Source organism: Podarcis cretensis, assembly GCF_951804945.1.
Source record: "Podarcis cretensis genome assembly, chromosome: 11".
NCBI classification, from domain to species: domain Eukaryota; kingdom Metazoa; phylum Chordata; class Lepidosauria; order Squamata; family Lacertidae; genus Podarcis; species Podarcis cretensis.
The window spans coordinates 49,749,665-49,764,169 of NC_137180.1; the positions used below are offsets into that span (position 1 = coordinate 49,749,665).

The 14,505-nt window shown below is 44.2% G+C and overlaps 2 protein-coding genes across 3 annotated transcripts in view; one reads left to right on the forward strand and one right to left on the reverse strand.

Annotated features, from left to right (window-relative positions):
- The window catches only part of TARS1 (threonyl-tRNA synthetase 1), a 210,640-nt gene that overhangs the window by 44,677 nt on the left and 151,458 nt on the right, over positions 1-14,505 (reverse strand). The gene's annotated exons all lie outside the window — the stretch shown is intronic.
- Positions 2,138-14,505, forward strand: part of NPR3 (natriuretic peptide receptor 3) — a 54,441-nt gene continuing 42,073 nt past the window's right edge. For both annotated transcript variants that reach the window (XM_079994947.1, XM_079994948.1), the window contains exons 1-2: positions 2,138-3,401; positions 13,041-13,163. In XM_079994947.1, coding sequence (XP_079851073.1) covers positions 2,663-3,401; positions 13,041-13,163 — 862 coding nt within the window. In that variant the 5' untranslated portion in view covers positions 2,138-2,662. The remainder of the gene's footprint in view (positions 3,402-13,040; positions 13,164-14,505) is intronic.

Sequence of the window (14,505 nt, forward strand, 5' to 3'; positions counted from 1 at the left end):
ATGTCACTCAGCAGCCATGTTTCTTTATAGCAGGAAACTGTTTGCTCTGTAAATTGTGGAGCTGCTCAGACTTCTCTTGTACATGAACCTTCTCCATTGACTAGATTTGCTACACAGATGCATATTGGAAAGAAGCACTGTGTGTGCTTTCTGTAGGGACTGAATTATCTTGCTGGATTTTCCCTGTCATAGCCAAAAAGCAGAATATATCTTATCCTTCCGGCTCCTCTTATAAAATTTGGAATCATTCAATTAGTCCACAACATGTGGGATTTGCAACAAAATGTAATGCGGTATACTTGATACTTAGCCTGAACATTGGAAATAGAGGGGATTCTTGTTACAGCCATGCCTTCCTTAACGCAGCGACCTCATTTACAGTGAAGTGTAGCTTGCAACTGAGGCTGCTTTCAATTAAATCACTTAGTTTGTGCTTGACACCTTGGTCTTTGTTGCAGGTGGCAAATCAGCACTGCCGTCAAAAAGTCAGGATAGTGACTCCTCATTGCATGTGATCAGGCGGAGGAAACCCCATATATCGCAAGACATGATAAATCTACAAAGTGATAAATGTTTAAAATACATATTGATCTTTATTTTTGTGTTGTACTGTATATGATTCCATGTACACTTCCCTGAAATCTAATAGGATGAAGGGACATTTGAACTTCTAATAGGAAGTATAAATATTCTAATGAAATAAAATTAATTATTATCATGTGCGGAAATGTTTCCAAAGTATACCTTACTTACATGTCCATCTCACTGAAATGAAGAAAGTAAGAGCCCTGCTGGATCAGGCCAAAGTCTCATGTACTGTAGTCAGAAATCCTTTTCTCAGTGGTCTAGCCACTGGGTGGGACATGGAAAGCGTAATGCTGCTGGTCAACAAAAGAGGTTTAAAGACTCTCTCAAGGCAAATCTAAAAAAAATGTAGCATAAACACCGACAATTGGGAAACACTGGCCTGCGAATGCTCCAATTCGAGAACAGCCTGTACCAAGTGTCATGGACTTTGAAGATGCTCAAACTCAGCATGAAAGTGAGAAATGTGCTAAGAAGAAGGCACGTTTGGCAAACCCTCACTGTGATCAATTCCTGCCCAGAAACCTATGTCCCCACTGTGGAAGGATGTGTGGATCCAGAATCGGCCTCCACGGTCACCTGCTGTTAAAACCGTGTTCATAGAAGGCAATCTTACTCGGCTACGAGTGATTACCAAAGAAACAGGTGACAAATTAACACAGGACCTCCTTGTATGCAAATAACAGAAATGTGAAAGTCTTTACATCCACAAACATTCATGCACCGATTAAAGAAGAGTAAGTTTCTAGTCCTCATGGGGGAGCTGGAGGGTGGCAGGAAGCAGAGACTCTTTAAATGTGTACAGCCAGGAACTGCGACTATAGCTCCGGAGTCCTAGTCCTCCTTCCCAAGGTGAGGTACTCTGCCTACTCCTTGGGGACATCCTAGCCAGCATTGTGTGCTGGCCGTTTGTTCCCCTGAAGAGGCACACGCATCCCCTGACTGCACGCCTACTGTTTTTGCTCGGCTCGTAAACAAGCTAGCAACCAGTCCCGCTGATCCGCGAAGCAGGCGATAGTTCAAAGTGGGAGGACCGATGAGAGAGAGAGAGAGGGACTGACTTCATTGCAATCCGAACATCTGCATACAATGCAGCTTTTAAGCCTAGGGAAGTCCGCCCCCTCTTTGCTGCCCTGCACCTAATTGCATCCATGCCGCTGTGCAAAGCAGCGCCCCTTGAAACTTTGCAACGGACCTTTCTCATTCCATGCATTTGAAGTGAAGTCGTACTGGGGTCGGGGCAGCCGCTTGGGCTTCCATGCACAGGTTTGCAGCGCCCTCGATCTGCGAACCCTCGGGGCACGCAGGCATGCAGCACCCCACCCCCACCCCCTACCCCCCTCTCTCCCGGAAAAAGGAGGGGAAATCGCGGCTCACTTTCCTCGCCGTTTGCCCACCGGGTCGTCCTCGTTTTTGCAGTCCAGAACAAAGTGGCGGAAGCCCGAGAGGGCGTCCGGAGGCGCGCGCTGCGGCCAGGGGGGCGGGGCAGAGCAGGGGGCGGGGCCACCGGCAGGCAAGGGGCGTCAATGGCGGTCTCCTCCCACGCACCCCCCCCCCCACCTCCAGCTCAAACCCGGCCTCGCCGCGCCATGTGTGTGGCGACCAGGCGCGCGGGCTGCTGCCACCCTATTTAAACAGAGGCTATGAGACCAGGAGGAGCAACGGAGGTCCACCGAGATCACTCAGGAGGCAGAGAGACGGGGGACGGGGGAGGAGGGGGAGGAAGAAGAAGAAGAAAGGGGAGAAGAAGAAGGAGGAGGAGATGCTCTTGGCGCCCCCGCCACCATCGCAGCATCAGGGATAAGTCGCGGGAGAGTTGTAGTTGAGTTGCAAAACATCCCCCCTTTTTTAAAAAAGAAAAAGCAACACATTCCCTGCTAGGCATCAAGACGAGAGAGGGAGAGAGAGCGAGAGAGAAAAGACGAGGCGCTCCTTGTTGCTGGATCCATACAAACTTTGCAGGGGTTTCTTTTCCTGGCGCGCGCTCTTCTCGCATCTTTGGGTACGTAGTTCCCGTGCATTCAGGAGTGCTTTCCCACCCCTCTCCGAGTTCTTTTTTCCCTTTTGCATCGCAACCATGCCGTCCTTTTTCTTCCTCGGCTGCTTTTCTTGCAGCCTGATGGCTTGGCTGCTCCTCGCCGGCGGCAGCAGCAGCAGCAGCAGCAGCCGCCGCCCGGGTGTGCAGGAGGCGGAGGAGGAGGCGGAGGAGGAGAAAGCGCTGCGGGTGCTGGTGCTTCTCCCCAAGGACAACGCGTACCTGTTTTCCCTGGCGCGGGTCAAGCCGGCCGTCGAGTACGCGGTGCGGCGCCTGGAGGCGAACGGGACGCTCCTGCCGGCGGGCTACAAGTTCCGGCTCTTCTACAACGACTCGGATTGCGGCAACGGGGCGTTGTTCAGCCTGGTGGACATGGTGGCCTTGAGCGGCCAGTGGCCGGACCTGCTGCTGGGCCCCGTGTGCGAGTACGCGGCCGCGCCCGTGGCGCGCCTGGCCTCGCACTGGAACCTGCCCATGATCTCGGCCGGCGCCTTGGCCGCCGGCTTCGGCACCAAGACGGGCGAGTACTCGCACCTGACCCGGGTGTCTCCGGGCTACGCCAAGATGGGCGAGATGTTCCTGGCGCTCTTCCGCCACCACAACTGGAACCGGGTGCTGCTGGTCTACCACGAAGACAAGGAGCAGCGCAGCTGCTTCTTCGCCGCCGAGGGCGTCCATGTGGTCTTCCGCGACGCCGGCTTCCACCTGGACGACTTCGCCTTCGACGAGAGCGCCAAGTACGCCGAGGACGTGGTGCGCGCCATCCAGGGCGGCGAGAAAGGTGAGGATGCGCGCGGGAGCGACCTCCGGGGGGAGCTGCCCTTACCCGGAGCCCAACGAGGCTCCTCCGGCTGGGGGTGGGCGAGCGCAACGCCTGGACCAGAGGGCGCAAGGAGCAGCGCGCAACTCCGGAGGGGCGCTCCTCTTTACGCACTGCTTGGTGCAGCCACTTAGGGGAAAGCGGAGAATCTGCGCCCCGCGTTGCGCGCTAGCATGGTGGCATGCATTCAAATAACGCCTTTGCGTTATTCGGCATCTCTGTCTGGCAGCACCTCTTCACTATTTCCAGCTTAGAGCTATATTCGCTTTAAAAAAAAATGGGACAGGGGAGCGCATCCAGACTATCGCCGTTTCAGAGTGGGATTCAGTCGCAAACAAGACACATTTAGGTTCCCCGATTATTGTTGCTTGGGAGGGCCTGCGTAACAAACCCGCTTTCCCCAGAGAGCCGGCTTTTTGCGATATGGAAAGTGAAGGGGAAAGGCACTGGAAACTGGCTAGCACTTGTTTTGGGACAGTTATCACACCTCTCTGCAAACAAAATCGGAATGAATGCTCAGTAATCATCTTATTGTCCCGGGTTCAGTGTGACCTATCCTCATAATGGCCCTCTGATGTAGACTACTATTATTCCCATTTTACAGAAGGGAAACAGAGGCCAACGGGAAGCAACCTGCGTAGACCAGGGATGTACTTGAATTGAGGTCTACCACATTCCAGTCAAATACACCCAGTTCCTGGGAGGATTCAGCTACTCTTTCCATTACACTCTCTGCTACAGCTTTATCGCTCCTTTTCCCAGGGTTGCCACCAATGGGGAACCTCTCCTTTGCATATATTAAAGTTAACAACAGCATTCAAATCCATTAAAACTTGTCAATTGACTTGTATTGAGCTTGGGACCACACAAAAATATACATTTGGGGCCTGTGTGCTCAACTGCTGCAGAACTATATGTTAAAATGGCAAAGAGTTTGTGGAAATTATGGCAGAGGTGATAACTATGCAGTTGTTCACTAGCTTTTTCCATATTGAAGGGCAGCATGATTGCTAGGACAGCATTGGTACACGTGCGAACGCTCAACCTCTGAAAACATACACAGTATAAAACAACTAAAGGCTAGTTTTAAATAACCGTTTTAAAAACTATTCAGAAATGATGAAGACACAAAAAGAATGTATTATCATCAATGATGCCACAAACACTATCCAGTAGGTGTTCATAACATTCTGGAAAGCACAGTATGCCTAGCACCTCTTATTGCAATAGATGCACTGGGAAAATGGGATTTCCTAATGGGATTTTCATTGGCAGATGATCAGTAGGGGATATTGCAGGCTGTTATTGGTGGATCAGGAATGTATAGGAATAAACAATGGACATCAAGGATTTATTTAAACAAGGCATTTTCATGGAGTGACACATAACCCAACTCCTCACTCTTTCCTCCACACAAGTACAGTGGTACCTCGGGTTAAGTACTTAATTCGTTCTGGAGGTCCGTTCTTAACCTGAAACTGTTCTTAACCTGAAGCAACACTTTAGCTAATGGGGCCTCCTGCTTCCGCTGCGCCACCGGAGTACGATTTCTGTTCTCATCCTGAAGCAAAGTTCTTAACCTGAGGTAATATTTCTGGGTTAGCGGAGTCTGTAACCTGAAGCGTATGTAACCCAAGGTACCACTGTATTCTTAGATCTGGTCTTATTTATGTAATAAGTGTATACCCCCTGCTTTCAGGGCAAAGGCCAACAACAACAACAACAACAAACCCTTACAACAAGTTAAAAAAGGGTTGCACCCAACTAGGTCAGATTAGACCTACTGAAATCAATAGACTAAAATTAGTCCAGAGGACCTACTCTTCAGTTTGCCGTAGTTGGCTGAAACTCAAATATTTTGCTGCTTTTCATATGCTGTTAGGGGATTTGCTACACACTTTCTCTTGTGTCCATACATAATGGAAAGTGGTATGAAATAAGAATGCCTTTCCACCCACTCTGTGAATGACTGAGTCAGATATGAACAGTGGAAATCATGGGTGCAGCTGGATTGTAGAGTCTGAATGTGCTACAGACTTTCCTGAATTATTTTGTACAGATATATGCATACATAGATCTGGTACAGTGCCTTAGTTTTTGAGTTTGAGGTAATGAGGACGTTCAGGTCTCACCTCTGCCCAGTTAATGTAGGTATATAAGTCTCTTGAAAGAGTGAGTCTCCTTCAGAGTTTGGTTTTCTACTAGGTCATTTTCTCCTGTCCTGTTTGTGAAAACAGTTGAGCAGGAATTGCTTGGAATGGATCATTTAGAAAGGATTGTATTTTTGTTGATGTGGAGCACTTCATATGATCCTAGCACAGTAAGTTTGATTGAACGTGAGCTGTACTCAAACAGAGAAAACAGGAACCCCCTGGATGCAGCATGACCCAATGCTCATTTGAGTAGCCTTATTGTGATTTGTATTAGCAAAGCTTAATAAGGCTTTCTAAAACATGTATGCATGTGTGCTTGTAGTTCCAGCTAATAGCACCTGGACTGTGTGTGACAAGCATGGTGTGATTGCATGGTGTGATTGCTAAGAATTGTGACCCAAGCAGTTGTTGTGAGAAGCACATGACTGTAGAAGCAGTCATTGTCTTGGGAATGTAAGGTCAGGGGAGAAGGGAATAAACTTGAGGCTATACGTTTCAGCATGCCTTTTATGAAAAAATAAAATAGGAAAGTGAATCCTGTCAGAAGAAATGCCCCAGATAATACAGCAAGAATGAGTTAACGCCAGAGTTCTGCTTCCTGACTTCCTGTGCAACTTTCTCAAAAGTAATGTTCCTGTCTATGCCAGCCTCTCTCATTTCCATTTTCTGTTTCTTTGTTTAGATTTGCCAGTGAAGGAACTGGGCCAGGATTTCCCCTTGCATTTCCTTCAAAAGCTGACTCATCCAACATTTCATTACCTGCCTATGTAGAATCTATATGGGCAGGTTATACAATTTTGGAGAATACATTGTATTAAAGATATAACATTTTCTGTGCTTCTCGTTATTGTTTTTCTGTCAGTTACAAATAGTTCTTGTTTGGAGCTTTCGGGCCAACTACTCTCAATAGCAGCAGAGTCTAATCTTCTGTGGTGTTTCCTGTTTTTATTCAGTGTAGGAAGTTGTTCTCTGGTAGGTCATACCCTGTTGGCTTTTGGACTTCTTGAGTTCAGCAGGGGTAGCAGGAAGCACAGGAGTCAGATTTACAATGAATGGGGATTGAGATATACTCCACTGAAACTTCAGATTGATCCCTCTGGGTTGTTCGTTGCATTTGCTTGTCATCTGTTACACAAGAGACACCACAAAGCCTGACTTCCCTAACTGCCTTGGGATATGTATTAAAAATGCCCTAGCTCATAGTTATTCCTGATCATGTCCACATCTCTCTTCTCATTTATAAATGTGTGTTTCTTCTGAAGCAACAGTTGAACATTTACATAATGTAACTTTACGCTGTTGTACAGAAGAAAGAAGTTTGCTGCATTGTCACTCTAGAAAAATCAGCTTGCAGGTGCAGGATGCAGATAAATTGAGATAAAACAGCCTCTTGTAGCATTTGAGGAGTGGAGTAGGCTATGGAATAGAGATGTCAAGGGCTGTTGAAATGTTTCTCCGCATCACTAGCACACCACAAAAAATCCCAAGTGTCTGTATGAAAGCTTTCCACTTGTGCGGATAGACTAAGCAGGGGCTATGTCTGCATTAGAATCTTGTTCAAATGGCTTCTTGATTACGTAATTATAAACCTTCGCACATACTTTATTGGGACAGACTGACACTTGCATTGGATTATAAAGCTGGTATTGGCTTGCTTCATATGACAATGACTAGGGTTACTTCTTTCAACGTCTATTTATATTAGACAAACTGTCTTCTGTCTTTTGGTAGTTTAAAAGTGCACTGTGTACTGTAAATTGCTAGCTCAAGGTGGAACTAAACATTTGAGAGTAAACATGGGATTTTCAGCTGTGTGTTTGAAGTCCAAACACGAGAGAGGGGCATATACAGTAGAGAAGTGGGAGATGTGGAGCAGTGGGGGTGTTTAACTTTTCCCTGCTCCTTCCAGCTTTATTCTTATCATCTCTACCCCAAGCAGGACATCCAAGACATGCTTTCCTAGGAAGTGGGGGAAAGCAGACACAACAGGAAGTTGCAGAGTGAGGTCAAGGCAGGGTTAAGCACCTCTTCCAATTCCCACTCGCAGCTCCTGCAAATGTCAACCCACCTCTGCCTTGTATATCAAGAGCAAAAAGGAATTCCCAGCACATGTCTAGTTTCACCATGAGACAAGAGCCATGTTTGCACATTGTAGTTCAATCCCTGGATCAGACATAAGTCTCAGCTAGGGACTGTGGTTTGTTTCCTGCATGTGTGAACAGAGATTAGTCTTAACAGCCCAGAAAGGAATATTTACAGTAAACCATTAACTATAGCTTACCGTTACATGCAAACTGAGCCATCGTATTTTGTGGAAAGTGAATAAATTCAACTTTTTATTCAAGCCAAGGACCCCTCCTGTTTGATTTAAGCATCCCCTGTTGTTGTTGTACTATATAATAATAGTTCCTTAGCAATCAGCCTCTTTTTCAAGGTCTTTCATTTTAAGAATGCAAAAACCCCATGAGCGTATCCAAAAGGAAATGTTGGATGGACAGCAACAAATCTGATGCTTAACCTTTCATTCTTTTATAGTGACTCTGCCTATGTTAGGAGTGTGAGAGATGTTTTCTTTTGGCCATGCTGAATATAGAGTCTCTTCCCCCTCAACCTTGGAGAGATCCCGTTGAGTATTGCATAAATAACAAAGGCATTTTGTGGAAGGAACCATCAGGGGAGCACATGGATTCCTGACTCTCACATTTGTTCAGCAATACGCTCATCACTTTAGAAAATCAAGCAACTGGGAGACAAACAGCTTGGAAAACATTTTGTTGTTGTTCTTGCTGTTGAAAACTTAGATACAATAAATGGATTTAATAATCATTTCTTAGTGTAATCTTTAGTGATATACATTTTGGGTGGAAAATGGTGGATAAAATTAATTACAAAATCCAGGACTTGAGCTGTAAGTATTGGGGGATACATTGTGTCAAATCTGGGTCTTCCCCTGTCACTTACGAGGACTTGCGGGTTGGTTTTTAGACTGAACAAATGAAGGGAACAAAACCTTCCATGTGACTGCTGCTTACCAGGGGTGGGGGAACTTTTTTCACCCTGATGGCATTACATGGCCTCTTGGGCAGCCTTCCAGGGGCCATATGTTAATGGTGGGTAAATATGTCTCTTTTCTTTGTACAGTAGGTTGTTCTGTACCCCTATCATGGCATCTCCCAGCCCCAAGTGCTCACCCCTCCCCCAGTTCATTTCTGATATTGGAGAAAAGCCAGAGAAACAGACTGAAGGAATATTAACCACACACGGGGAAACGATTTGTGCCCCACCAGGACCACCACATGCTCCTTTGCTTTAAAAATAGGACCTTTACTCCCACTATGCACTGTATATATGTTTTGGGGCAGACCTCAGTTTACAGAAATAATCTGCTGTCATGTGTAGACTGAGCCTCAGTTAACTACACATTAACTATTTCATTTATATGTCATTAAGAAATAGATAAGCACTATCTTTTATTATACAACGTTGTCTTGAATATAGGACTAAGTAAGCTTTGCAAGTCATATTTATACATTATTGGCTATACTTTTACGCTGTCTGTCCAGCTGTTTTCTGTAGACTACCCACAGCATGTTAAAACCAACAAACAACCACAAGTAAAACTCCCAACGGGGTGAAGCAAAAGGTAAATCCCATGTTAAAGATCAGCAGCTGGCAGATATTGGGTTCAGTGCTGCTCCCTGAAAAGGCCCCTAGTTACCAACCCAAAGGCAAAATAGGGGCATGAATCTGGACTTGTGACTGTGGTAACAGGACATGCCAGTCACAATGAGGCATCTAATCATAAGCCTGCATTTTTATCAAAGCTTATATTTTTGATTAAGGCCTGTATATTAAGATGAGCTTAAAGATTTTCAAATGTTTCATGCCAGGCAGAAGACCAGCTGCCTAAGAACCTTGGCAATGTTTATTCTCCTGGACAAGGGGGGCCCCTGATTTATAGCAGAAAACAATTCTCAAAGTCAAAGGGAATTACAGGCTGAGAGCCAAGGTTACACTGACCCTACATATTACAGAAGATATAAGAAGGCTGAGAAAACATAATTAAGAGTGGGTAAATAGTAAAATAAAACCATGTGCCTCCCATTAAACTTGAGCCATATTTTCCTAAGGTTAAAAGGCCAAGAGCATCTGGCTGGCAGAAAGGGAGGGAGTATTTTGGGAAGTCTTTTTCTAAAGTTGTTTCTTTCTTAAACTGAGATCCTTTTAAGATTTCTTTTCCTTTTAAAAGGTTATTTATGTTATGTATTAAATATATTGGCTTAAATGTAATTATGCAAAGGAATTAGAAACTAAGAAATGTTAAATCCTTATGCTAGATTCTTATTTCATATAGTTGGAAGAGACCACAGGGGCCATCAGCCCAGCCCCCCTTGCCAAGCAGGAAACATCATTAGAGCACACATATGGTTGTCAGGCCTTTGTTTAAAGACCTCCAAAAGAAGGAGATCTTTCAATGATGATGTGAACTCAAGATCCTTGACATCTGTTTAAGATAAAAATTTAAGATTAACCATCTGTTTTGGAGGGCAATAGGCCAAGGAGGGCAAGAGGTGAGCTGGTAATTAAGGTTTCTTGTTGAGACAAATGTAAGATATATGACTACTTATTTGTCATTTATAGATAGAAGAATATATAGCTTTTTGTTTCCCATAAAAGGGCAAAAGGAAATGGGTGTATCTTTTGTGATTGGTTCTAGCAAACAGCCAATAGGAATTTCAACCAGGCTGATTGGACAGAGGCAGCCACAGGAGGAGCAAGGGGGCTGGATTAAGGAAATATAAGTGCTGGCCATAACGGCAGGAGGCCAGGCCAGAGCTTGGTAACCATATACCACTGTGCCTCATATTTATTTGTCCGACAAATAAATTATTATTTTAATTTCTCTATTGCTGCGTTGAATATTTCATTCCAGCTAAGCGTTAACCACAAGCAGGGTGCTACAACAAGACACTGGAGGATGGTGACTGGGGCCTTGGTCCTCTTTCCTCACTGGGTGTCCTCGTTATCGGGGTCTTCTATAAATGACCAAAAATAAATAGTCCTATACACTCTCTACCTATAATGTAATGACTTTATAATCAGGTGAGAACATGTAATTGCAGTGATGGTGGATAGTTGATATAATTAGCTCTTCTGTGGTTTGTTGCACATGTTTTATCAATACTTGAATTCTTCAGTGCTTTTAGTCAATCTTGCTAATTGATACTTGAGGAATAACTTTGATTCTGCTTACTTAATGGTAGATTAAATATATATAGGTTAGAACTGAGTGGGTATTTTTGAAGGAAATCCAGCACAACTTGTTTGTAGCTAGAAAGTAGTCCATGCATGCGTTGGATTTTGCTTGTATAAGTTGTATGTGTGCGTCTGAAGCATACAGCCTGTTAGGAGATTAAACTACAGGCCTGCACCAAGCAGGAGATTGGACTAGATGACCTACAAAGCCATTCTCGACTGTTGTGATCCTATGAGACTGTGTGGCCAATGCATCTTTCCAAGTTGAGATACTGCATCTATTGACTCGGCAGTTATTAGCAAACACAGTGCACCTGTGGGGTTTCACTTTGTCCTGTGTGGCTTCAGACTGCCCCTCAATCTGAGCAGTTTGCCTTCTGCACCAGAGCCTGTGCTGGAATCCAGTTCCCATCAGCCCTATAAAGCATCAAGCCAATGGTCAGATATGATGGGAGTTGTAGTCCAACATTATCTGGAGTGCCATAGATTCCCTATCATTACTTACTGCTAGTACAGGGGTCTGCAATCCGCGGCTCCGGAGCCGCATGTGGCTCTTTTACACCTTTGCCGTGGCTCCGGGGCGGATACTAGCGAGGGGAGGAGGCGCATTGTGCGCCCCGACACTCCCCACTGTGGCGGGCACTGTACTGGCTGTGACGTCGCATGGGGGCAGTGCGTGCGTTAGTCACGCACCGTCCCGACGTCACCTTCCTGCCCGCTGTCAGATCGCGGCTCCGGAGATATATTTGTTTTAAATGTCGCAATGGTTTTGCGGCTCCCAGTTTTTTCCCCTTCGGAAACGGGTCCAAGTGGCTCTTTTTGTCTTAAAGGTTGCAGACCCCTGTGCTAGTAGAAGGCCTGTAAATTCCTTCTGGTCCATGAGCACATCATTTGCTTCCTCTTTGCCTCCATGCCTTGCCTTGTCTGCCTCTTTGTTGATGAGCAGCTTTCTGCTTGCCCAACTCAGCTGTGGCCATTGCTGCAGACTGACTGTCCTGATTAGTGATTCTGCCAATGCAGAGACTCACTTAATCAAAGTATAAATTATGAAGCCAATTTTCGTTAATTAATTTGACAGGTCTTTTCCACGTGTAGCCATTTTAGGTTTTAGGTTCAGCACAGATAAGATTTCAGTTGTGATCTTTGTTTTAAGGTTTAAAGTGTCTGGCGAAAGCAGACAGGTTTTCTCACACAATCTAAAATACTTTTCTTACCATGTCACACATTTTTGAAGATGTTCCAGTTCTCTTGATTTAGATCTGGTGAAGTTTTAGCAACTTAATTTCTGTAACTCAATCATTCTACAGAATGACGGGATTTGTTATCACTGATCTTAGTTATTCAGATTAAAGCAGCCTTCCCCAGCCTGGTGCCTGTCAGACTACAAGTGCCATCAGCCCCTGCCAAGTGCTATGTTTTCCAAAACATCTGGAAGGAACCAAGTTGGACAGTGCTGGATTAAAGGAGAAGGTTGTAGCATTACAATCTAGGAATGCCTAGTTCACAGTGCCCAAGAAAGAGTACACAACTACCTTTTAGTCATTGAAATTAATGAGCATGACTAAGTTATGTCCATTAATTTCAGAGGGTCTACTCTGAGTAAATCGTAGCTGAATACCACCCTAAGTCTTAAGAATCACAGCACCCCTCCTTTCCTGCACATTATTAAACATCATGGGTATGATCCAGCCAAAGTGAAGTATTTTTAAATGCTTTCCAGGAAATATCCTAACATATACTTATAATGGTATTTTAAAATGCTTAACTTTAATTGGATTGCCCCCTAACTATGTATTGTTAAATGTTCCAACTATTTAAGTCTTTCCTCCAATAAATAAAAAATATGCCATTGCATGAAATATTTAAAATGTGGATGGTGAAATTGATATTTAAAACCTCTACAAACATTATGTCAATGAAAAGGCTGACAATAATAGGCCATTGCGGGTGGTATTTTCAAATAGGCCTAGCAGAATTAGCAGCTGGGCTTCTGCAGAGTGGCAGTGAAATTGGTTGCTATATTTTCCTTTGAAACCCCTAGCCTTGTTGCTGGACGTTATATCCAAGATTTTGAAAAGCAACTGGAGGACATTTTATGTCCTTATCTCCAGCTGTACATAAATTTGACAGTCTGTTTCCAGTAGTTTGAGGAATAGTTTCTTATCTTGTGTTTTCCATTTCTTTTCACCAGTTGTGATCATGTGTGCCAGCAGTGACGCAATAAGGAACATCATGTTGGCTGCACATCGGCAAGGAATGACCAATGGAGACTATGCTTTCTTCAGTATTGAACTTTTCAACAGTTCATCATATGGTAATGTGGTTTCTTTCCTCTGGTGGGTTCAAGGCTTTTATAAACAAAGCAACATTTTAAAGATCACTTTAGTCTTTAAGTTTGTAAGTCTTAAAATATGCCACATAGCATTGTCTCTTCTAACACTTATTAGTATCCACTTGGATTATGAAATTAGAAAGGGGGGGCAAGGTTTTAAAAGTTCAGTGTATAAAGAGAAATTGGTGACACAAAAAAGAGCTAAGACTGGGAGGAGATATGATAGCCATCTTCAAATATCTCAAGGGCTGTGATGTGGAAGATGAAGCAAGCTTGTTTTCTCCTGCTCCAGAGGTTAGGACCCAAACCAATGAATTCAAGTTACAAGAAAGGAGATTCCCACTAATCACCAGGAGGAATTTTCTGTTGAACTTTCTGTTCAACAGTGGAATGGACTCTCTTGAAAGGCAATGGACTCTTTCATTGGAGGTTTTTAAGCAGAGGTTGGATGGTCATCTGTCATGGATGCTTTAGTTGAGATTCCTGCATTGCAAGGGTTGGATTAGATGGTCTTTGGGTACCTTCCAACTCTACAATTCTATGATTCTATGAAATGTATGAAAAACTGATACCCTTTATTTATTTTTTAATTTGTTTTCCCCTCTGCCCTCAAGGAGTTCAGAGCTGGATTTGTGTCCTGTGAGATAGCTTATGTTGAGAGACAGTAACTTGTCTGAAGCCACCAGTATGTTTCATATGCCAAGCCAGTGTCACTTTGAACATGTGTCCCCATCAGACAACCACATTATCACATAGGAAGTTTGATCCATACATGTTGCTGCAGCTTCTGGCTGCTCAGGCAAGATAATGAGCATGGGGTTGATCTTCATGACCTCAAAGATTACTTCCCATTCTACGAGTCTGTGATTTCAAAGGCCTGGCTTGTTCTGGAGCTGTTTAACCATAGTTTTCCATTTCAAATAAGGAAACTATGGTTAGCTGAATGTGTCCTGGTTTGTTTGCTGATTTACACTGAGGGGCTCATTCATTTCTCAACTGATTAATCAAAGGTAAACTCATCCAAACATCCTCATAGAATCCTACTAGACTGGAGGTAGAGGAATGATGTGGATTATTGGCTCAGTTCATTACCAAGCAGCAAAGCCTCAAGGTGGCTTATATTATAAGAACAACAAGAAATATTTTTTTTTAAGACACAATCATCCAAATAGCTAAATATAACCACCACAATAAGCAGACACACTCCCCACCCACCTCACCCCTCTAGACATATTTTTCTTTTCTCTTTTCCGCTCTTAAATTCTTTTTGATTCTTTTTTTCTTATTCATTAGTGTAAATTTCCAGTTGTAAAAATTAGGTTTC